This window comes from Portunus trituberculatus, chromosome 21 (genome assembly GCF_017591435.1).
Source record: "Portunus trituberculatus isolate SZX2019 chromosome 21, ASM1759143v1, whole genome shotgun sequence".
NCBI lineage: Eukaryota > Metazoa > Arthropoda > Malacostraca > Decapoda > Portunidae > Portunus > Portunus trituberculatus.
Window position 1 is genome coordinate 9,854,261 of NC_059275.1, and position 25,868 is coordinate 9,880,128.

The following is a 25,868-nucleotide window of genomic DNA, read 5'->3' on the forward strand; positions in this document are numbered from 1 at the left end:
TACACATCAATGTCCTGGAGCTTAAAGCCATCCTGTTGACACTCCAAACTTTTGAGTCTGAGCTCAGAGGGAAACACATAAAAATTTTCTGTGACAATACTACGGCAGTGTCATACGTAAATGAGATGGGGAGTACAAAGTCTCTTGCATGTAACATCACAGTCGTAATCTGGGATTGGTGCATTGCGAACAGTGCATGGGTTACATGTTTGCACATCCCAGGCAACCAAAACATTAAGGCGGACTTGGCCTCACGTAAGGTGAATGACAGGCTGGAGTGGAAACTAAACTCGGATGTGTTCCTTTCTCTTTGCAGTGTTTTTAGCACTCCCTCAATTGACCTTTTTGCTTCTAGGATCATTACTCAGCTTAAAACCTTCTGTTCATGGAAACCGGACCCATTAGCGACATACATTGACGCATTCTCTCTTCACTGGGCCCAGTCCGATCTCCCCTATTTATTTCCACCCTTTTCGCTTATTGCTAGGTGCCTCCAAAAGATCTGGGAAGAGAGAGCGAGTGTCTGGATGGTGGTGCCCTTTAGGATGTCGCAGCCTTGGATGGGGATGCTGCTCGGCATGCTTACAGATCACCCCCAACTCATCATGGGGAAAAAAAGGGGTGCTAACTCACCCAGCGTCAGGAGAGGAGCACCCAGTTATGTCGCACACAAAACTGATGGCATGCCGTCTATCTGGGACACCTTACAACAACAGGGTATTCATGCAAAGGCTGCAGACATTATCATCGCTTCCTGGAAGCCAGGCACAGGAAAGCAGTATCAGCCACACATTAGACGGTGGTCCCAATTTTGTATTAGAGGGAATTTCAGTCCCCTTGCTCCCTCTCTGGCCAACATTATAAATTTTTTAGCAGAAACATTTCACAGGAATGTTGGGTATGACTCTCTAAACACAGCTAGAGGTGCCTTGTCTTCTATTGGTATCGTGGTGGATGGGTGTAGAGCAGGTTGCCATCCATTGGTTAATAGATTTATGATGGGTGTCTTTCATCTTAGACCACCTAAACCACGTTATGCAAAGACATGGGATGTAGGGCCTGTGCTCCAGAAATTAAAATCTATGTCTCCACTTCAAGAATTGTCCCTCAGAAAACTAACTCTAAAACTGGTGATGTTGATGGCTTTGACTCAGGCAGCCAGGGTTCAGACACTTCATTTGCTCATGTTAGATGGCATTTTGATTAACTAGAACTCAATTACTTTACCATTGGGGGGTACCATTAAACAGTGTAGGCCCAAATTTAATGTGCAGACTGTGAAATTCCAGGCATACCCAGCTGACCCTAGGTTGTGTGTGTATTTACCTATTTGTATTTACTTATTTGTGTATTACAGGGCCCGAGCTAAGCTCTCTGTGTCCTGTCTCCTTGTCCATTCCTGTCATATCTCTCTTTCATCTGATTGACACACACCGCATCAACGACATGACTGCTCAGTTTATTCCACTTATCAATGCTACGATGCGGGAAACTGTATTTTCTCACGTCATTTAGACAGATGTCCTTTATTAGCTTTTTTCAATGTCCTCGTAGATGACTACTTGTGGTCACCTTTATCAACTCTCTATCCAGTATGTCAATCTTGTTCACCAATTTATACATAATTATCATGTCTCCTCTTGTTCTTCTCTCTTCTAATGTGGTCAGCCCCAGCTTCCTCAGTCTTTCCTCATAGTCTAACTCCCAGAGTCCTGGTACCATCTTTGTTGCCAGCCTTTGTACTCTTTCTACCTTCTTCACATTTTTCTTCATATGCGGTGACCAGACACATGCTGCATATTCTAGCTGGGGTCTTATTAAGGTACATAATATCTTCTTCATCATTCCTTCATCTAGGTAGTGGAATGCAAGGCTAATATTTTGAAGCATGTTGTATGTTTTCCAAAAAATCTTGTTGATGTGTTTCTCCGGTGACAAAGTGTTTTGCACGGTTACTCCTAAGTCTTTCTCCTCATTGGTCTCCGTAATCTTCTCATCACCCAGCTTGTAATCCCTGTTTGGTCTGTATCTACTTCTTCCCATTTTCATAACATGGGTCTTGTCTATATTAAATTCTATCTGCCACTCTTTACTCCACTCATATATTTTATCAAGATCTTCCTGTAACTTGTTACAATCTTCCACATTCTTTACTCTCCTCATAATTTTAGTATCGTCTGCAAACATGTTCATATAACTGTCAATTCCTACTGGCATATCATTAACATAAATAAAAAACATGAGACACTGAGACACTGCAAACATACATCCTCAGGACGGAGGCACTTAGACAGGATGTACCGCACAGCAAGGCTTTCTTATTCATTAGTTTTGTTAAACCACACAAGGCCGTTTCCAGGGACACAATTGCTAAGTAGATTAAAACCATGCTTCAGTCGACTGGTATTAGTATTTCTAGGTTTACGGCAGGTAGTACTAGGCCAGCGGCGGCATCAAAGGCCAAAGCTATGGCGGTGCCAATTGCATGCATTATGGCAAAAGCAGGTTGGACTAATAAAAGTACTTTTGCAAAGTTTTATGACAAGACTATTATTTCGATTGCAGATACTTTCCAGGATGCAGTCTTGGTCTAAGGACAACAGGAATGACCAAATGTGGTTGAACACTATTTCATAACATTAATTTAATTTTGGTATGTCTCTACAGCTTCTTTTTTCATGGGCTACCATGAAGTACTAGTCCTTACAATTTAGGGCTCTTTTATTTGTTGTCCATTTACCTTGTCATTATTCTTATTATTGTCATTGATTTGTTATTGCATATGTATTACTACTTGTAAGTGGCAGGAGTTATAAGTAAAATGGAAGGTTTTGGGGACAATCATACTTTTCTTTTCCATTCCTACTTCTAAGTCTTGTTTAGAAGGCACAGAGGTGGGATACAGCATACACATATGATACCCGCATGGCTTCAAAGCCTCATGTAAGTGCTCCACCAGCAGAGGGCGGTGCCGTGGTAAAATTGTTGAAGTACACGAGACTTACCTCGGGTCAGTTGAAGTGTGCTTCGTAATTTTACGAGGCACGTCGCCTCTGCTGGTTGGGAGCGCTTACATGCCTTCCTCTCCCTCCCGGTTAAGTACCAAATTTTTGGGGTTACATGGCATGTGGGTGATCGTATGACTTCAAAGTCTGAGGTGTGACGTGGCGAAAGCTTTCTTATGTAAGCGCTCCCAACCAGCAGAGGTGACGTGCCTCGTAAAATTACGAAGCACACTTCAACTGACCCGAGGTAAGTCTCGTGTACTTCAACAATTAGGAGTTATCATTGTGCCTTAGCTCCTGTTCTGCGTCAGTCAGGCATAGACCTTTCCACTTATCTAGACCTTTCTTCTCTGTTCCACTCCTTTGTGGTCTCTTGTCCACCTTGTTCGCCTTGGTGACCTGCCTGAGATCTCTGGTCCTTCAGTCCTTGTTACGTCCTCCTTATGAGCCCTTATGGACAACATCACTGAGAGATGTCTTGCATAACACAGTGATTCTTTTGGCGCTCTCTTCAGCTCATCAGGTTAGTGGGCTTCACAGCCTGTCGGCTGAGGTGTATCACTCCAAAGGTTGGACATCCATGACCTTTTCCTTTGCCCCCGATTTCCTGGCTAAGACTCAGTGTCCGGATCTGCATTCCTTCGATGAGTTCACTATTCCTGCTCTTCTTGATTTTGTCGGGGAGGACAAGGTAGACCGCCTTCTTTGTCCGGTTCAGGCGGTCCATGGGTATCTTCGCAGGACTAGAGATTGTCAGCTGACCTACTCTAGGTTGTTGGTCATGGTTTTGAATCCCAGATGAGCTGTCCACCTTCATACCTTGTTTAAGTGGATATGTCAGGTGATTTGGAGGGCCTATGAGAGTGTCTCGGAGAAGGAGTCGCCTTCTGAATGTGAACGCCCATGAGGTTTGGGCTATTGCTACCAGTGTTCTCTTTAGAAAAGTTAAGAGTCTGGACTTGGTTCTCAAGGCTGGTACGTGGAGGAGTATGACCACCTTTTCCTCCTTTTACCCACGGGATGTTACTCATAGGTATTTAGATACTTTTTCCCTTGGGCCGATAGTTTTGGCGCTGAGGGTTGTTCACTGATGCCGGTTTAGTTTCTTTCTTGATTTCCCTTGTTATCAGCAACAAAATTTACGGATACATTATTTTTCCGTTTTCAGGGTTTTGGCAATTTTTGGAGATTGTGTCTTCCACCTTTGGGTTTCTGTTATACCCTCCCACCTATACTTGGGAATCTGGCATATGTAATTGCATATGGGTAATTAGTATATGTAGCAACAAAATAGTTTTTTAAAGTAACTTTTTTGTGAATATACTTACCCATATGTAATTATATATTAAAAGGTTCCCTTCCTCCCTCCCCTCTGTGTTTCTGTCAGTTTTGGCAGAAAGGATCTCTATATAGAAGTGCTGGTTGATTTTCTGTGCTGAGTGTGGGAATAATGGCATATAGGCATATGTAATTACATATGGGTAAGTATATTCACAAAAAAAGTTTTTACTTTAAAAACTACTTTTTATATATGATTTTGCTGATCTCACACTTTTTTTTGCAATTCACATTACTTCATGTAATGCTCCCACACCCAAAAACCCTGATTTCCCATAGATCCTTAAGACTGTTGGGAATGAGAGGTAGGTCCAAGTAGGTGTTTAAAAACAATCATAACTTAAGAATATTTATCTGTAATGGAAATGACATGTACCATTAATCATTTCACTACATTCCTCACTAGAAAAGCATAAACCACATACCAGATTCCATGGTTGGGTGAAACTGTGAATCGATCATGTTTTCTGCCTGTATATAATATGTTGCTAGATTGCTTTCAATAGTATATGCTTAAATATACTAAAACACTTTTTCTTCTAATTTGACTTGCTGAAATGGAGCTTGTTCATTTGCCTCTCTTACATGCTCTTATATCCTAGTATCCAATTCATCATTAGACAAGCTAGTAGGGCTTTTAGCAAAGGACCAACTGAAATCCTCTATTTGCAGTATGGGATCTTATACTTGAAACAAGATGAACAACAAAAGGCAAAGTACCACAGAAGCTGTGGCCAGCAGTGTGCTCAGCCCATCCCCTCATTCAGGCCCCACCCATACTTCCTACCAACCTGTGCACCATGCTAGTAGCCAAGTATCAGGAGCACAAGAGAAGAACACTTCTGTACGGCCACAAATAGATACTTCAAAGTCAAATCAAATCAACTTTGCTGGTTTGCTTCACATGGTGCCCTCATCTGACACAGCAGGAGTCTATACGTGTAGTACTTCATTCCAGCAGGTAAGCAGATGTGTTTGGTCTGAAGTTTGGCTTCCATTACATCAATCATTTTCAAACTAAAATCTATAGAATGCCTATTTAGGGAATGAATTGCATTATTTGAAATGTATCATTTGAATAAGATGTAATTTAGGTAGACTATATAAGGTATGTACCCCATTTAGGTACAGGGCTTGAAAAATAAGACAAGAATGCAAACAAATATCTACAGTTATTGGTCATCTCTCTCTCTCTCTCTCTCTCTCTCTCTCTCTCTCTCTCTCTCTCTCTCTCTCTCTCTCTCTCTCTCTCTCTCTCTCTCTCTCTCTCTCTCTCTCTCTCTCTCTCTCTCTCTCTCTCTCTCTCTCTCTCTCTCTCTCTCTCTCTCTCTCTCTCTCTCTCTCTCTCTCTCTCTCTCTCTCTCTCCAGATCCTGAATTTCAACACGAGTTTGGTCCATTACCAGAGGAGTCAAGGGCCTGCTTCAGGCTACCCAACTGGACCAGGATGTCTCCTCCCATCAGGTCTTAAGCTTAAATTCAGACTAAATACCAAAGTAAAAGTATTTAGTTTTCTAGGAATTATTATGGAGTAGCAACATATTCAAGGCCAAGTAAGATTAATTCTTGTCATAATGACGTACATAGGGACTGACTTGAGATTGGTCAGTCTTGTATATTTGTCTAGAGTGGTAAATATGACTGGCTGTGATGTTCTATTTCCTGTTGTTTACAACTTCAATTCCCCTACAATCTTGAATACCTGCCCATCTGATAATGCTGCTTTCCCACTAGATCCCCAAGACTAAGTAGAAGCTGAAAACAATAGAAAATGAAGCTGTATTGCCAGTATTGATTTTTAGCCCTCAAATGACCTACTAGGGGTCAATCACTGGCAGTGAGTTTTCATAGCTAAAAGTAATTTTTAGAACTAAAATTAATTTCTTCACTTGTTTTCATACGAAAAATTAGCAGTTCCACTGTTTTACCTACTTCCTTCCACCAAGATTAAGAAATTCACTACGCCTGGCAGCATGGTGCCCTGGCTCTGCCGAAGGTATCAGCTGTGCACCGCCTCAGTTAATTCTTGCATTCGGAATCAGACTGAGGGGAGGAGGGGAAGGTACTTGTTTTTGTATGAAATACAGGTAAGTGAAGAAATTAATTTCAGTTCTAAAAATTACATTTCTATCACAGACCTGCTTTTCATAACAAAAAATTAGCAGACTCCAACACTGAGGGAGGTGGGAGTCAAAATGATATGCCAGCCGTAAAAGGTGAAATGACTGTACATTGTGGAGACACTAACTTCTGATTAAGGTAGAGAAGCAGAGAGGGTGCTGAAGACTACAGCTGGGTACATTGTGGAGACACTAACTTTTGATTGAGGTAGAGAAGCAGGGAGGGTGCTGAAGAATGCAGCTGGGTACATGGGAGTTCTCCGTGATGCTCGTGTCTCAAAAACCAAAGACCATTGTTGAGTGCCTAAGGGTGCTTTTGGACCCTGGTCTGAGAGGGTGAGCCCAAGAAAGGCACTTGGACTCGGCTACTGACCTCTTATCCCATGCCGAAGGCTGATACTAGAGTGCCCCCATGAAAGGCAGCCTGGGTGGCCTTCCTATGAGGGACGCAAGGCTCTTCATACAAAATTCCTGTGGTGTACTGTGGGCTTCTGTATCCATTTTGGCAATAAACTCTAGGAGTTAGTAGACTAAAAGATCTTGCTTTTGCCAGCTTGTCCTGTGTATGAGGGCTTGGATCTCTCCCATCCTCTGTGCTGTTACAAGAATAACAAGAAAAAGGGTCTTCTTTGTAAGGTCTCTGATGGATGAGAGCCTAGGAGGTTCAAAAGGAGTCCTGGTCAAGTGATGAAGGGCAAAATCGAAGTTACAGGATGGGCCAAGGTTTCTAGTAGGTCTAGTGTGGCTGGAAGGAGTAAGCCCTGATAACGTGTCTCAAAACTAGGTCATTGTTGAGGTCCAACCCCTTGTGACAGACTTGTCACAAATAAATAAGAAAATTGTCCACCTTCTGGACGATGGGCTTGGAAATGGTGTGCCCATTGTCTTGACACCATCTCCTGTACCTCTTCCACTTGTGTTGATAGTTTAAAGTAGTGGAGGGTCTCTTAGTATGAGCCAAGAAACTTGTGACCTTAGCAGAGAAGCCCCTGTGTCTCAAAAATCACTTCACAGTCTCCACCCTGTCAGTTGAAGCACACAGAGACCAAGGTGGGAGTGAGTTTGTCTCAAAAGGTTCTGTCTGAGAGGAAGGTGTCTGAATATCTATTGATACCTCCAACAGGTCTGGAAACCTTCCTTCTGGGGCCAGTACGGTGCTACCAGGATCAGTCTGGATGGCTCAAGCTTGTTGAGCACTTTTCTGATGAGAGGAAGTGGAGGGAAGGCATACAGATCTTGGTTGTCTCAGTTGTAGAGGCTATGGCTGCATGATCCTGAAAAGAGGATACGAAGTTCGGGATCCTGCAGTTGAGCTGTGTGGTGAAGAGATCCATTGTTAGGTAGCCCAACACCCACCACAACTGGTGACACGCATCTATGTGTAGGATCCATTCTGTGGACAGGATCTGGTTTTGTCTGCTTAGGCAGTCTGCCACCACATTGTTCGAACCTCTGACAAGCTGAGTCAGTATCTGTACTGAATGAGTATCTGCCCAGTCTAGGATCTCTTGAGCCTTGTTGTTGAGAAGGCTGGAATGAGTACCCTTTTCCCTGTTTAGGTAAGCCAGAGCTGTGGTGTTGTCAGAGAAGATAGCAACTACTGAATCCATCAACACCTCTGCAAAGTGAAGGAGCACCAGGTGTATTGCCCTAAGGTCCAAAACGATGATGTGAAGGAGCCTCTCCTAGCTATCCCAGAGGCCACTCACTGAATCCTGGAGGAGGGATGCATCCCCACCCTTCGTTCGAGGCATCCATGTAAAGAAAGAGGTCTGGGATGGACAACTAGAGGGGTTGGCCCTGCTCCAAGTTCTGGGTCTCTAGCCACTACTTCAGGTCTCTCTGGCAGCTGGTGTCCCAGGTGACAGGATGGTCATCTGCCACTGAACATCTATCCCACTGCTGGTTGAGCTGAATTTGTAGAAGGTGCATTCTCCTTGATCCCAAAACCAGATGAATGAGAGAACACAAGTGTCCCAGAAGTCTCATCCAGTCCCTTGCAGGGTGGGATTGGCAGCTGAGGAAGGAGACAATTGGGTCTTGCAGGTTCTGTATCCTCCCCTGTTTTGGGAAAGCCTTCTAAAGGGGGGAGCAAATCACCATCCCGAAGGTCATTTCCTGTTTTGGTGTTAGGGAGGACTTTCCCCAATTTATGTGAATCCCTAGGAAGAAACACATGTTTGTGAGACAAACTGTGACTCTTCAAGCCTCATCTGCTGACAAAGACAGGACCAACTAATCGTCCAGATAATGGAGGATGCGGAAGCCCTGGCGATGGAACTTTATGGAGACAGGAGCCATGAGATAAGTAAAGATGTGTGGGGCAATAGAAAGGCTGAAGCAAAGCACCTGAAACTGAGAATCAATGCTCTTCCAGGTAAAGTGCAGGAAGCACTGGCTCTCCTGATGGATAGGGACCTGCAGGTAGAAGTCTTCCAGATTCAGTAATACTGTCCAGTTGTTCTGATGTATTGCAAACATGACTGTCGTGATCATCTCCATTTTGAACTTGGTGGTGATGATGTAGGTGTTGAGGATGGAGTGGTCGATGATGTGCTTTGTGGTGGACTTTGGAACCATGAACATGTGGTTGTAGAAACCAGGGGTATGGGCTTTGCTCTCAGAGGTCATAACATGATGAAGACTGCATTGTTGTACTGAGAACAACACAAAGAAATATGCTTTTATAAGGAAAAAATATTCTTAAAATTTTTGACAGGTGTGATTTTTTCCCGCTGTAACAGATGGAAAGTAAATCAACTCACCCCCTTACTTTAAGGGCTAATAGAGTCTGCTGACTTGAAAATAGTAAAGACAGTAGATGGAGTCAAGCCATTGTGGCAAGCAATGCTATTAGTTATCTCGCCTCTCTCGTGTCTGTGAATACAGTCGCGGCAAAAAAAATCGTAACATTCACACGATACGGTTAATAAAAGACAAATATTTTACTTGCATGTATTTTATTGTGATTATATCCTCAAAGTTAGTACTTAGACATATTGCCTTTGTTCTTTATCACCATCTGAAGTCTTTTGGGCATTGATTTGGTGAGCTTGGCAAAGTAGATGTCCATATTGATCCATAACCCCTTCAGTGCCTCCTGCAGGTCTTTGATGTTGGTTGTACCTTGTTTTTCATAACATTCCAAGCATTCTCGATGGGGTTCAGATCTGGCGAATTACTTAGCCAATCTAACACTTCAATTTCTTTGTCTGGAAGGAACTTTTTGACTACTTTTGATTTGTATGCAAGGGCCCCATCATGCATGAAATAATTACACTCATGAATACTCCAAAAACATAGCAAATGTTCCTTCAAAACATCAGTGTAATTGCTCCCCTTCTTGGTAACATTCTTGGGGAGGAAGTACAGCCCTACTCTGCCCTTCCCACTACTGAAAGAACCCCACACCATTACACTGTCCGAATGCTTTACCGTCTTCACTGTGTACCGGGGATCGAACCCCTCTCGGGCGACGCACTGTCTTGGACTCCTTCCTGACCAGTTTGAAGATACTTTCCTCACTGAACATTACCTTTTTCCAATCCTCTGAGATCCAGTCCTTGTATTTTTTGCAAAATTCAAGCCGCCTTTTCTTCATAGCATTAGTGAGAAGGGGCTTTTTGGCTGCGCGTCATACGGGTAACCCAAGATCTTTTTTGTAGCCGATGTTGAATTGTCCTAATAGCGACTTTCTATAGGATGTTTGGGTGTTTTTTCTTGAGTGATGCAGCTGTTATTGAAGGGTTTAACATCACCTCATATTTAAACAGTTTATCCATCCTTGCTGATGTCTTTCTTGGTGCTCCAGAGCCTGGTTTCCTTGGCGGGGTCGTGCCTGGTGCTACTGTCGCCGCCGCATCCCAAACATGATAAATGGCTTGTCTAGACACCTTTAGGTAGGTGGCTACATGAATCACAGACATGCCATAATCTAATAGCGTGATAGCATGAGACTTTTCCTCCATGCTGAGCTTAGTACGTCCCATTGTGTTCAGGTTGAATGAAATTATATGGCTGGAAAGATAGGACTACAGTCAGGATCAGTGCTAACGAGAGCAGCGTAACATGCAACCTCTCTGGACGAGCACTCATGGTGCACTGAGACTTGCGTGGGTGGGGTGGTGTAGCTACATGCCAGTCAAGGCCACTAAAGCAACACAAGGCCCGCCCACTCTCTTCATGTTGGAACAGCAAAAGAAATCGTAACGTGAATTTCTTGTTATGATTTTTATTACCAATGAGATGTTACGATTTTTTTTGCCGTGACTGTAATATCCAGCTTCACTTCTAGAGTAAGAGACTTCCTTTTCTTCTTAGCAACACTAGGCAACATTGAAGGGCTGGCTGCAGGGCGTTTTGGTGGCTTGTTGAGCGTGAGATGACGAGCTGGTACTGGACCCTGTTTTTGTTTTGAACTAAGAGCAGGGAAGAGTAGGGGAGTGAGTGGTGCACGTGTTGTCCACAAGAGGCACTGGTGTATTCAAAGGCCTGTCGGCTTGCATGGTAAGGCAGGGTAATTTCAAACTTGTAAAAAAATTACCTGAATAAAATTTCATTAAAGCGAGTTTGGTGTTCATTATACAAGCAGATGGTAGTAAAAGGAAACTTCATTGTAGGGAAATTTTGTTGTGTGAATGTTCATAAGTGGGGCTTGCCTGTACTTCCTCCTGCCAAGATTTTAAAAACTAAGAAAGATCAAGAGCAACTGAAGGCTTAGAGCCCTGCTATGAGGCTGAATCATCAGCTGTGAGCCCATCCTGGGAGAGAACACTGCCATCCATGGCCAAAACCTGTAAGCCCCAAGGGGTGTCAGGAAGAACAGAGGAGACTCGAGATTGCAAATCCTCAACTTCCAGAGCAGGATGAGCTGCCATTGTAGGTGGCTGTAATAGCAGGTTACCAGAATTGCAACTATACTTGGCCTTGGTAACTCTCTTGCGACCCAAACTGCCCTGGTACTTTTATGCAGCAAGCACTTTCTCACTGCTCCAGTTAGCACACTCACCACACTTTGCACCTGGGCTGCAGTTATCCTTACATCTAACACAAACTGAATGAGGGTCATGGAGGAAACTACCCAAAACCTGTTTGGATGTCTTGAGTAAAATATCTTAGAAGACTTCATGGAAGAATGGGAGCCAGAGGAGCCGAGAGTACCAGGTGAATCCTTATAAAGTGGCAAAACATTCTCCTGAGTAGAGGCAGGAAGCTCAGCCTGGTGGTCGTAGGTGTCCTCCTCTATGACAAAGGAAGGAGAAGCACCAGAAATGGAAGAAAGGCAAAGTGCGGATGAAATCGCAACGTGTGTTAACCACGATACCCACCGAGAAATAACTGAGATAGCAGTGCCAGAACATCGTGCTGCCAGGCATAACATAACATAAATAATAGGATAACAAAGGGCCACCAGGGCCCATCTAGGTTATCCTGTATCAGTCGCACAGCGACCTCGTCATCAGTACTTAAAGATACACTTACAAGTACACAATACATTATATACTAATTCTAAATATTTGGCCTATTAACAGGGCTAGTCCTGCAGCGAATTTCTCTACAATCTGTGATCCCCTTACATGGGGATCATGTCTTGTTTAACTATAGTAAATTTCTTATAAAAACTATCATGTAGCACTATACATAATTATAAATCTAATAAATTTAAGTGCTTATCTAATCTGTTTTTAAACATTGTCAGACTAGTGCTATTTACAACCCTTTCTGGCAATGCATTCCAGAAGTCTACCACCCTATGACTAAAGAAATAGTTTCTTATATCTAACCTGCAGCCTTGCTTTCTAATCTTCCTGCCATGATTTCTAGTCCTACTTCCCTCCTCTAAGGTAAAGAAAGATCTCACATCTATGTAGTTTGTATCTGAGAACATTTTAAATAACTCTATCATATCCCCTCTTACACATCTCTCAAATGAAAACATGTTTAATTCCTTTAATCTATCTCTATACTCCAGGTGCTTTAATGCTGGTATCATCCTAGTTGCTCTTCTCTGAACTGCTTCTAACATGTTGATATCCTGCCTATAATGGGGTGACCAGGCCTGTATGCAATACTCTAAATGGTGTCTAACATAGGAATTATATAAGCTTTGCACCACTTCCTTACTTTTATAACTAACATTTCTATTTATAAAACCCAGGATCCTATTTGCCCTATTTCTTGCTTCTAAACATTGCTTTGAAAATTTCACAGTCCTGTCTATCACTACTCCTAAATCCTTTCCCTCCTCACTGCCTCTAGCCAACATCCCTCCATCTCATAGCTAAAGTTTGTGTTGTCTTTACCTAAATGCATAACCTGACACTTTTTAGAATTAAACTCCATCTGCCACCTGTCTGCCCATGCTATCAGCCTGTCCAGGTCTCGTTGTATTCTGTAATTGTCCTTTTCACCCTGTACTGCACATGCTATCTTAGTATCATCTGCAAACTTTGATACTTTGCTACTAATTCCTATATCTAAATCGTTAATATACACCAAGAAAAGAAGAGGTCCTAGCACTGATCCTTGGGGTACCCCACTAACCACTTCCTTCCACTCAGACATTGCCCCATTTAATACTACTCTCTGTTTCCTATCAGAAAGCCATTCACTAATCCAATCAACTAACCTACCCCTATCCCATGTAGTCTCAATTTGTACACTAGCCTCCTATGCGGTACCTTATCAAACGCCTTGCTAAAATCTAGATATATAACATCTATGCTATTTCCATCATCTAACTCCTTGGTAATATATTCTAAGATATCGAGCAAATTTGTAAGACAGGACCTCCCTGATCTAAAGCCATGTTGGGTATCTCTAATTAATCTATTCTCATTTAAATGCTCCCAAATACTACCCTTAATGATTTTCTCTAGTATCTTACATACTATACTAGTTAAACTGATCGGTCTATAATTATTCGCATCATCCTTCCTACCTTTTTTAAATATTGGAGTAACATTAGCTAACTTCCAGTCCTGAGGTATCTCAGCAAACCCAAGTGATCTTTCAAAGATTATCTTAAGTGCTTCAGAAATACTGTCTACACCTTCCCTAAGTACTCTGGCATGTAGCTCATCAGGACCACTAGCTTTCCTATCGTCTAGTTCAAGAATAAAATTCCTAATAATTCCCAATTTTATATCAATATTTTCTAAAGCTCTTAAACTACTCGTCGCACTGTTTATAACAGGATTTCCTATTCTTTCCCTAGTAAATAATGAAGAAAATTGTTCATTCAGTAATTCTACTATGTCTTAATCTTGATCCACTACTACACCATCTTTTCTGAATGGTCCAATCCTATCCTTATTTCTTTTATCATTGACCTTGTAATAACTATATAATTTTTTGGGATCTTTACTCCCAGCTCTAGCTAGTTTTATCTCTGCCTGCCTTTTAGTTTTTTTTATAACCTTACTCAAATCATCCCTATATAAGATTTTTTTAATCTTGGTGGAAGGAAATAAGTAAAACAGTAGAACTGCAAACTTTTTGTGTGATAAACTGGTTTATGTGATAGAATTTAAGGTTTATTCAGATGAATTTCAATGCTTTTTTGGACCAGTAAAAGGGAAAATACATGCATAACTATTTGATGGGAATCTTGATGTGGCTATGTCTTCCTCAGGTTTGCCACAGCTTCCATCAACTCCAGGTTTCCTTACTGGAGCTGGCTACCACTTGCCACTCACCGAGGCTTCACTACTTGGTAGCCAGAGATTTGCCATGTGTGCATTGTTGCCTCCAGGCCAGACAGGGACACCCCTTCATTTTGCAGCTATTGTGGGGGACAAGCAGAAACTAGCTGTTGCTCTACAAGGTTAGTAATCGTTATTGTGTTTTACACGCAATTAAATATGAATGTTTTATTTGTTTCCTTTATATCTTGAATCTGTAAATTTGTTTTAATGCTAATCTTATTACAATTTGATTATGAACTTTGACTATTTGTTAAGGAATACTGAATAAAGAAATAGTCATAGATTTATGCATATATGTACAGGGATTTCTTGATTTATGTGAGGAATACTTTCCTGAAGTGTGAAAATTGCATAAAGTGAACATGATTACTTAACTAAATTGTATACTGTGTTTATATATATATATATATATATATATATATATATATATATATATATATATATATATATATATATATATATATATACAGTCATACCTCGCCCAACACGACAATTACGTTCCTGAGCTCATCGTGCACGGCGAGATTCGCGTTGGGCGAATAATAGGCCCTATGGGAAAATAGGGGTTACATTCCCAGATCCTCCCAAAAAATCACTTTTTTTTTACCAAAAAGACTGAAAAAAAACAAAACAATAAATGAAGTACCAAACACACATTTTATTTAACTACAGTACTAGTACTGTAATAATCCACTTAGCGAACAGGATAGGGGGTGTCAAAGCTGTTCGTAGAGCGGAAATTCGTCAAGCAGACGTAATTTTCCCATAGGAAATAATGGAAATAGAGGGGATGCGTTCTGGGCTGATCCCCAACATACCACATGTGTAAAAAAACAATATATATATATATATATATATATATATATATATATATATATATATATATATATATATATATATATATACGGTAAGGTCTCGGTTTACGTCAGAGTTACGTTCCTGAAACATGAAGTAAGTCAATTTTGTATGTAACTCGAGTTTCCGTACATTTCAAAGCATATTATCGAGTTTTCAACCAATCATTGTTTATGGTCATTCAGGTAAGTTAAAGATTGTATTGTTATATTATTTACAACTATATAGGAATATGAAACACAAGTTTGTTTTTGTTGTTGATTAGGGCCACGAACGCAAAGGACTGCAGGTTGCCGAGAGGGGTGGCCCTGAGGCCGCCAGGAGGGTGGGCAGGTCGAATGTTGTGACGCTGAGGGCAGACAGCTGGGAGCATAGTGCAGTGCGGTGGGGGTAGAAGCGTGGGCAGCGGGGCAGGAAATGCAATAGGAAAGGGCAATAGGGATCAACAGACAGGCGCAGACGGTGCAAGTGAGCTGCGAGTGTCGTGTGGCCCAGGTGAGGCTCCGGAGTGGTTATTGTTGTGATGGGTGTGCGAGCCCTCAAGGTCGTCAACCTCCCCGTTGTCATGGTAACAGGCTTCCCATTTTCTTCTTCACTCCCTCACACACAGCTGCTGCCTCCCTTCTCATGTCTTTAATTACGTCCTCTTTTTCTTGTAGCGTAATGGTTTTCCTTTTCTTAGCATCACTGCTGTCACTAAGGAGTTTGCTCTTTGGTGCCATTGAGCAAGATACTAAGAACTTGAGTCAGTAAACGCAGAAGTAGGATAACACTCTTGCCAGGGGCGACGGTGTGGTGGAACTGAGGTAGAGTGGACTGATGTAACTACGATACTATAACCCTTGACTTTACTATATATATATATATATATATATATATATATATATATATATATATATATATATATATATATATATATATATATATATATATATATATATATATATATATATATATATATATATATATATATATATATATATATATATATATATATATATATATATATATATATATATATATATATATATATATATATATATATATATATATATATATATATATATATATATACGTCACCCGGCTGCGTTAACTGCTACAGCTATAGATATGTTATTCTTGATATAACTATATATATATATATATATATATATATATATATATATATATATATATATATATATATATATATATATATATATATATATATATATATATATATATATATATATATATATATATATATATATATATATATATATATATATATATATATATATATATATATATATATATATATATATATATATATATATATATATATATATATATATATATATATATATATATATATATATATATATATATATATATATATATATATATATATATATATATATATATATATATATATATATATATATATATATATATATATATATATATATATATATATATATATATATATATATATATATATATATATATATATATATATATATATATATATGTAGTATTCTGCTTCTCACTTTGGTGGGTGATGGAAAGAAACTCAGGAGTAGCAGGAGTATTTTATTTCTCCAACGTTTCGCCCATAGGGCTTCTTCAGAGAGAATGACAGGAATTGGAATTGGGGGATAGGAAAGTTGGATGAAAGAAGAATTTGAGAGAAAGAAGTGTGTAAAAGTAGGAAGTGGAAGTACAGTTTAAGATGATAGATGACGGGCAGTCCGTCTTGCTACTTATTTAATTATTTAATTATTAGGTGCTAGGTGTTGAGCGCTCGCTTTATCTATTATAAGATTTTGCTTTATTTTATTTTTGCATCTTAGCTCGTGTTTTCATTTTTGTCCTCCTATTGGCCCCGCCAAGCGTGACTCAGCCAGAGTCTCTGTCTCAGGTAGACCCCTCATAGTGCCACTATACCAGTGTGGTTATGGAAGTGCTTCCAGCTGACACTGTGACTCAGGGTGTAGGCGCCAACTCTCGACCTCTCTCCGCTGCCGGGTGTTTGCAAACAGAGCCGGTGACCACCACCCCTTGCCGGGGTGGAAGGTGTTTTACGGTGAGCCTCCTGCTCTTCCTAACCGCACGAGTCAACACCCCCACCCCGACAACTCAGGGCGCGGAGCAGAGGTAGAGGAGTACAGGGAAAAGACTTTTAAACATCGATTGGCCTCGATTTGCGTTATGGAAGTGATTCTGTTTGTTTCTAGTGTGAATTATATAGTTTTATGTTTTTGTTTTATGTTTTATGTATATGCTGTGTACATTGGGAGTGGATTAATTATATTAAGATTTGTGATTGGCCTTTTAAACCAATTGTGGTCTCTTGTTTGCTCGTGGTCTGTAGTTGCGTTTTTGTAGTGTGTGTCATCTAGTATTTCTTCTAGTTTGTGTTTGATTTGATTGCCTCGTTTATGTAGTGTGAGGTTGATTGGTAATAAGTTTGCTTGTGAGTGTAATTCCTCTGTTGTTTTTGTATACGGGTATTTTTCATTATATGTAAATCTTAGGGCCTTGTTTTGGATTCTTTGTAGAGATAGCATTTGTGAGTTTGATATTGCATTGAGTGTGTATGTGGGGTAAGTTAGGATGGGGAGGACACATGCTTTTATCAGGTGTAGTTTTATGTTGTGGTCTAGTTTGTCAAATCGTTTAGTTATTTTAAGTGCAAGCGTAGCTTTTTTGGAGATGTTTGAAATGTGTTTTGTATAGCCTTGTGTTCCTATTTTCAGTCCTAGTATGGAGGCTTTGTTTGCATATGGAATATTTTCTCCATCTATGGTGACAGGTGATGTCTTTTTTATGGCAATGGGGAGGAGAGTGAATTTTGATGTATTAGTTTTTATCTTCCATTTGTTTTCGTAGTTGCTTATGTGTTTTATTTCTCTTTCAATCTTTCTTGCTAACATGTGTCTTGATTTACCTGGTTGAATTATTATTTGTGTTATATCATCCGCATATTGTATGTTGATTCCATTTGTCAGTGGAGGAGGAATGTCATATGTATATATTGTATATAGTGTGGGGGAGAGGCTGCTTCCTTGAGGGACACCACTATGGAGTTGGAAACTCGGGCCATCGTAATTTTTGAGAGAGATGGAGGCAGTTCTGTTGTCAAGGAAACTATTGAGGAGTTTTGCAAGTATATTAGGTGTTTGTATTTGTAGTATTTTGTATTTTAAGCCGTTTAACCATACTTTATCAAACGCTTTTGAAACGTCTCTAAGGACTACACAGCATTGTTTTTTGTCTGCTATTGCATTTGATATTGTTTCTGTTATTATTGCAAGGGCTGTATCTGTAGATCTGTTTTGCGAAAGCCGTGCTGTGTTGATGGAAGAATATTGTTGGATTCTAGAAAAGTACGTAGTCTAGTGTTTATTATTTTTTCATATATTTTGCCTGGTACCTCTAGTAGCGAAATGGGGCGAAAGTTGTTAGGGTCAGTGGTTGGTTTGTCTGGCTTTGGAATTAATTTTATTTGTGCATGTTTGAAGGCTTTTGGGAAGTATCCCATGGAGAGAGAGATGTTAAGTAGCTTTGTGTATATTTCAAGTACTTCGTTAGGAGATTTGCTAATATAGTTTTATTTATTTTAGTGTGTCCTGGGGTGTTGTTTTTCAGTTGTTTTAATGTGTTTTTAATGTCTTGTAGTGTGATGGGAGATATGTATTGATTATTTATATTAAGATTGGCTGGGTCTGCATGTTGGTAAGGGAGTGTAAGTATTCTATTGTTGTTTATATATTCGTTTACTGTTTGGTCATTCTCTTGATCAAAAGTCAAGTTTTCTTCTGGGCTTATTTTAAAAACTTTGCTCCATATTTCTCTAAAAATCGTTTCTTTTGGTTTTCATCGTAGATTTTGGTGTTGTCATGTATTAAGTATGGTGTTTGTCTTGTTTTATTTCCTTTTAGCTGCTTTATATTTTGCCAGAATTTTTGTGGGTTTTTATGTAGATAATTTAGTTTCTTTATTTTATTTTCCCAGTTTTTGTTACTTCGTTGTTTGCATTCTGTTACTATTGCTTGCCTAATAGTTTTGTATGTGATGTATTTTGTGTAGGTCCAGCCTGCTGTCATGCTGTTTTGTATTAGTTGCTGAGCCCACCACTGTAACTCTTTAATTTTAGGGGTAACTAATGATTTTTGTACTGTTTTATGTTTTGTAATTGGTATGTGTTCTTCCATGGTTGATGTTATTGCTGTTGTCCATTCTTTTAATGAGGTTTCAAGTGTTTGTTTGTCCATATAGGGGTCTACATTGATATTTCTTGTTTTGTGTTGTGTTGTGGTCTTGAATTCTTCCCAGTTTGTCTTTTTAAGTAAATATGTAGGTGACGTTTCTATCTTAACAGGCTTTGCTGTGATTTTTATTATAATGGGTAAGTGATCTGATGAGGTTGAAGGTCCCATTTGTATGTCTATGTTATGGTATGTTTTGTTATTAGTTAGTATTATGTCTGGTGTTGATCTGGAGTTGTGAGATATAAATGTGGGGAAATCCGGTCCTATGTGAGTGAGTTTGTTGATATTTATGAGCATCATCAGAGTTTTTCCTACTGTGTTTTCCTTTTTATTATCTATGTGTGGATGGTGTGCATTTAGATCTCCTATTATGTAAGTGGGATGATTTTGTGAAGCAATTCTGTGAAAATCTGTGATAGGGAGGTATGCTCTTCTTGGGGGTAAATATGTGGTTACTATGTTGATTGGTCCTGTGTTTGTTTCTATTGTAATTTGTAAGATATCAGTGTCGAAACCGTCTGTTACTTTGTGTTTGATATTTTGTTTTACTAGGATTGCCGATCCGTCATGCATTTCCTCACTGGAGTTGATGAGGTAGGTGGTGTAATTGTGTAGTTTTATGTTTTCTGTTGTTTTAAGCCGTGACTATTAATTAGGATAATGTGTGGATCAATTTGAGAGTAAGTTGCTATTAGTGTTTGTTTGTTGGTGTTCCAGTGAGCGACGTTGTGCTGTACTATATTAATGTTTTCTAAAGTGTTGTGTATATGTTGAATGTATATGATGGTGTGCCTATTGGCTATTTTTTCTTGCGACTTTATGTTTTGGTGGGGTCAACTCACCGGGCAAACCATTTCGTATTTTGTTATATTTTTGATCTTCTGTGACCCTGAAGCAGTTATCAAGGTTTATTTCGTTGTTTATGAGGCTTTTCCATACCTCTTCCTCTGATATGTTTTTAGCTGTAAATCTCCATTTATATGTTCCTGCTTCTATTCCTTCTTCTATTTCCTTCAGGCTTAATTCTTTTCCCACTGGCCAGCCCCTGCTCTTCTTTGCAATTATTAGCAGTCCCAGATCTGTTCCTTTTATCTTTTCAAGTTCTGGCATTTGTTCTTCTTGATCTATGAATTCTTGTGTGTCTTCCATTGTGACGTTTGTGTCTGTGTTGTATGTGTTTTGAGTCTGTGGGAGCGTGTTTGTTTGTGCGATGTTTGTGTTTGGAATGTTTGTTTGTGTGGTGTTTGTTTCTTGTGTGTTTCCTTGCTGTTTTTGCGTTTGAGGTTGTGTGTTTGAGTTGTTGCTGTTTGTCATCATTGTGAGGATCTGTTTAGATGGTGGGTTTGGTGGAAGATTTATTTTTGGAAGGTTGTTTAGTGTTAGGGCTCTATTGAACTCATCATTGTAAGTCCCTGGGTTTACCGCATTTATCATATGTGCGTGAAGCATACATGAGGTAATCTTGGCACATGTGTCCCTGTCGAGTGGTTGCTGTGTGGATGTGCTGTGGTTGTTAGCATTAACTGTCTGGCTGTATGTTTTGTTTGAGTTAGTTGGTGTTTGCTTTCTTTTTTGTTCTATGACTTCCTTCCTTTTCTTACACTTGAAGGCCAGAGTTCTGTGCGGTTCGTTGCAATTGATGCATTTTTTTGTGGTGTTGTTACATGTTCTCCATGTGTGCCCCGTCTCGGCACATTCTGAACATACTTCATATGTTTTTGGTTTAGTACATTTATTGGTAGGGTGATCCTCAATGGCGTAACATCTCATGCAAGTAAGGATGGGAATAAATTCTTCTATTTTTATGTTGTAGTGTGGAATGCTCATATTAAATGCTAGTAGTCCTGTATCTGTTGCTTTTCTTGCTGAGGTGGAGCTGTTCAGAGTTATTTTGATCATCTTTGTTCTGGGGATTTTGAATACATTATCAATGCCTTCATTGAGGAAGTTGTTCTCGTTCAGGAGCTCAGCAGTAATGTCTTTTTCGGATTTTGAGTAGATGTGGTCGTCAGTGTTGAACAAGACAATGGTTCTTTTTGCCTTGACTTCTGGTGGTAGAACAGGCGAAAATTCTTCCTCCTTCAAGAGACTGATGGTATTTGGCGAAAAGATGTTGTCCGTGTCTTCATCCGTTCTAGTAATGACGACGAAGGAGTCCGTGGTTGGTATAATCCGTGTGGCATAGATCAGTTTCTCTGAGAGTAGTCTTAGTAGTTTTAACTTGTTCTTTGCGGAGGGGTCCGGGTGTTTGATCTTTACTCTCGGCATTTTTCTTCTTCTTCTTCAGGAGCCTTATGCCGATAACATCGAGTGGTGGTGATGCACAGTATAAGTCAGAGACATACAAACAAGTCCTACAAAGGGGCCGAAGCCCGACACACGACACAGCTAATGATAGAAAATATGAAGAAGCCTACCTAGGGAGAGACAGTTTGACAACCCGGCTGCTAACAGCCGACGTAGTTGCCCCGTCCTCCGCCTAACCCTGACAAAAGTGGTTGCCCGACCAATCCAGAAGGCTTAAGGCAGCCCTCTGAGGGCCCCCCTTGTGCAAGCCGCAGGGTTCACCTTCACCTTCTGGACGGACGCTAAGGGCGAAAATGAAATACAGTAGTAGAGAAAAGATGCCTGGGCGGGACTCAAAACAGAGTCCCCGGTACACAGGGCTTAGGAGGATTCCCAGGTGGAATTCTCCTGAATGTGCAAGGCAAGCACGAACGTCGGTGGCAGGACGTAAGGTAAAGCACGGCTGGCAGTGTGGCAAGGCAGAGCAGCTCCGCGGCGAGCGAATCGGCGAGCTGGTGCCAAGCGGGGTGATCGGTGGAGCTGTCCAGACAGTCGCTGTATGAACCCCGGATATAACTGCTCAGCCTCCGTTGCCTGTAGTATTCCTGCTTCTCACTTCCTGGTCTTTCACCACCACTTGACATGTGGGTTCATACGCGACTGTCTGGAAGAACAGGTTCTCCCAAAAAGCGCTCCAAAACAGCTAAGACCAATCAGCGCACTCCACTTTCCAGCGCACCGCGACGTGATCCACTTGTACTATATATATACTGCTTTGCCTACAGGCCTGTCATTCTCTCTGAAGAAGCCCTATGGGCGAAACGTTAGAGAAATAAAATACTCCTGCTACTCCTGAGTTTCTTTCCATCACCCACCAACCCACCTGTTCCACATTAGACCAGGAAGTGAGAAGCAGGAATACTACAGGCAACGGAGGCTGAGCAGTTATATCCTTAGACGTGGGTTCATACGCGACTGTCTGGAAGAACAGGTTCTCCCAAAAAGCGCTCCAAAACAGCTAAGACCAATCAGCGCACTCCAGCGCACCGCGACGTGATCCACTTGTACTATATATATACTGCTTTGCCTACAGGCCTGTCATTCTCTCTGAAGAAGCCCTATGGGCGAAACGTTGGAGAAATAAAATACTCCTGCTACTCCTGAGTTTCTTTCCATCACCCACCAACCCACCTGTTCCACATTGTTACAACATGTCAAGTGGTGGTGAAAGACCAGGAAGTGAGAAGCAGGAATACTACAGGCAACGGAGGCTGAGCAGTTATATCCTTAGACGTGGGTTCATACGCGACTGTCTGGAAGAACAGGTTCTCCCAAAAAGCGCTCCAAAACAGCTAAGACCAATCAGCGCACTCCACTTTCCAGCGCACCGCGACGTGATCCACTTGTACTATATATATACTGCTTTGCCTACAGGCCTGTCATTCTCTCTGAAGAAGCCCTATGGGCGAAACGTTGGAGAAATAAAATACTCCTGCTACTCCTGAGTTTCTTTCCATCACCCACCAACCCACCTGTTCCACATTGTTACAACATGTCAAGTGGTGGTGAAAGACCAGGAAGTGAGAAGCAGGAATACTACAGGCAACGGAGGCTGAGCAGTTATATCCTTAGACGGGTTCATACGCGACTGTCTGGAAGAACAGGTTCTCCCAAAAAGCGCTCCAAAACAGCTAAGACCAATCAGCGCACTCCACTTTCCAGCGCACCGCGACGTGATCCACTTGTACTATATATATACTGCTTTGCCTACAGGCCTGTCATTCTCTCTGAAGAAGCCCTATGGGCGAAACGTTGGAGAAATAAAATACTCCTGCTACTCCTGAGTTTCTTTCCATCACCCACCAACCCACCTGTTCCACATTGTTACAACATGTCAAGTGGTGGTGAAAGACCAGGAAGTGAGAAGCAGGAATACTACAGGCAACGGAGGCTGAGCAGTTATATCCTTAGACGTGGGTTCATACGCGACTGTCTGGAAGAACAGGTTCTCCCAAAAAGCGCTCCAAAACAGCTAAGACCAATCAGCGCACTCCACTTTCCAGCGCACGCGACGTGATCCACTTGTACTATATATATACTGCTTTGCCTACAGGCCTGTCATTCTCTCTGAAGAAGCCCTATGGGCGAAACGTTGGAGAAATAAAATACTCCTGCTACTCCTGAGTTTCTTTCCATCACCCACCAACCCACCTGTTCCACATTGTTATATATATATATATATATATATATATATATATATATATATATATATATATATATATATATTGTTAGGGTTTTACGTACGTCACCCGGCTGCGGTTAAGTGCTACAGCTCACTAGACTGTTATTCTGGCAAAATTGCCAGCTTTGTTACGGTCAGTACCGTGGGGAATATAAAAACTCCACAGAGTCCCCACTACTATAACTCACAGCCGCCGTAACCCTCAGGTTCTTTCAAGGTCGCCAACAGTGTATAATTTCCCCCCACTGTAAGGGAATCTCCTCAGCAACTCCTTCTCCTCCTGTACCCAACCAAGTAGAATTTATAAATGGTAGATGTTATGTGTAACAGGGCGAGGCCTTAATACGCCCTAGAGAAACCGTCCACAAGGACAATTCCACCCACTTCTCTATGAAGTAATAATGCCTCCCACACGCCTTGCACCCAGGCTGTGAGGGTTCACAGACTGGGACAAAACGTGCAGTATATATTACTATACTATCCTAGTACAACAAGTGCTTACTAACACCTGTTAGACTGACATCCCTGGCCTACTACTACTGCAATATATGATGCGTACAGCACATCCGGTGATGTACACACAAGCCCAGACACCACCTACGGGTGACACCAGCTGTAGAGTCCAAATACTCGTCGCAGACAAGTCTGACGGACGAGAACTACGCACCACTGGCCGACATGAAGCCTCTCAGCCTTCAATGGTGTGCGTGGCTACTACCACTACAATACAGTTTACTACTGAAACTATACAAAAGATGGTAGGGGCACACAGCCGCCCACCAAACCCCACTGGTGACCACAGCCACCAACAAAACAAACAGGACGAGACAATGCCGCGTCTCTCCCACACGTTGCTGCCACACTACAGGACGGACGCAAAACAGAAGTGCAGCCAAACCAACTACACCTCTCCTAAAGCAACAAGCCCGTTGCTCTAACAGTCACAGTCTACGCAGTAGCAAGCCAGCTACTCAAGGGAGGGCACAACTCCCAGACCAATGACTAATGAGTACTTGTAAAGCACAGTCCAGCCACACGTGTCTCTTCCTGTGCCGAGAACGTACGTGTTAACTCCGCTGAAGACTGGCCGGTACTATAAACAGTGTACTACTGATACTACACAATAGATGGGGGCACACAGCCGCCCACCAAACACGCTGGTGACCATGGCCACCAACAAACAAACAGGACGAGACAAAGCGTGTCTCTCCGCGTCGCCACACCCGAGTGGACGAACGCACGACAGGAAATGTAGACCCAACCGGCCACACTCCTTAGGACAACAAGCCCGTTGTCCTACACAGCCACGGTCTACCGAGTAACAAGCCAGCTACTCAACAGGATGGCACAACTCCCAGACCAATGACTAGCGAGTAACAAGAACAGCCCAGCAACACATGTCTCCACCCTGTGCCAGAAACCAAGAGTGCACGTGTCTACTTCCGCTGAAGAGTGGCTGGTTACTGAGTCCCGCTCGCAGCGAGAAGCAGGGAGAGGGAGGCAGGTTGTCTGCTCAACAGAACAGCCCGAGGGGCCCGCGATGGGTGTCCATAGGCTACGCATATAATGAAATAATAAATTAAAGGGGATTAAGACGGTGCCCATCAATATATATATATATATATATATATATATATATATATATATATATATATATATATATATATATATATATATATATATATATATATATATATATATATATATATATATATATATATATATATATATATATATGCATGCATTGGGTAGCCAACAGGAGAGCGAGATAGAGCGTTCGGGATACACAACTCCTTGCCCGGGTGCCATACAGCAGTTAAGATGTACGGGGCGATCTTCTCCTTGAAGTGTTGTAGACGTGGATTCTCTATAGCATCAAGGGAGTAGCTGTTTAGGATGGGAACTAGAGGGCGATGATCGGTGACGAGGTTGAAGTGTTTCAATCCTGTGAGGTGGAACTTGGTCTTCCCCATGGCCCATACGACTGCTAACATCTCCAACTTGATCATCACATAGCAGGTCTCTGTATCTGTCAAGAAATGTGAGCCACACTGGATGAGATGC

General features: G+C 41.3%; 1 protein-coding gene across 4 annotated transcripts in view; it reads left to right on the top strand.

Moving 5' to 3' along the window:
* LOC123506917 (inversin-like) overlaps nt 1–25,868 on the top strand; it is a 170,211-nt gene that overhangs the window by 30,672 nt on the left and 113,671 nt on the right. For 2 of the 4 annotated variants that reach the window (XM_045259331.1, XM_045259332.1), the window contains exons 2-4: nt 5,016–5,304; nt 5,713–5,806; nt 14,096–14,287. In XM_045259331.1, the coding sequence (XP_045115266.1) occupies nt 5,041–5,304; nt 5,713–5,806; nt 14,096–14,287 (550 nt within the window). In that variant the 5' untranslated portion in view covers nt 5,016–5,040. Of the gene's footprint in view, nt 1–5,015; nt 5,305–5,712; nt 5,807–6,253; nt 6,430–10,273; nt 10,362–14,095; nt 14,288–25,868 lie in introns of those variants that run through there. The other 2 variants (XM_045259334.1, XM_045259333.1) reach the window with 2 other exon arrangements.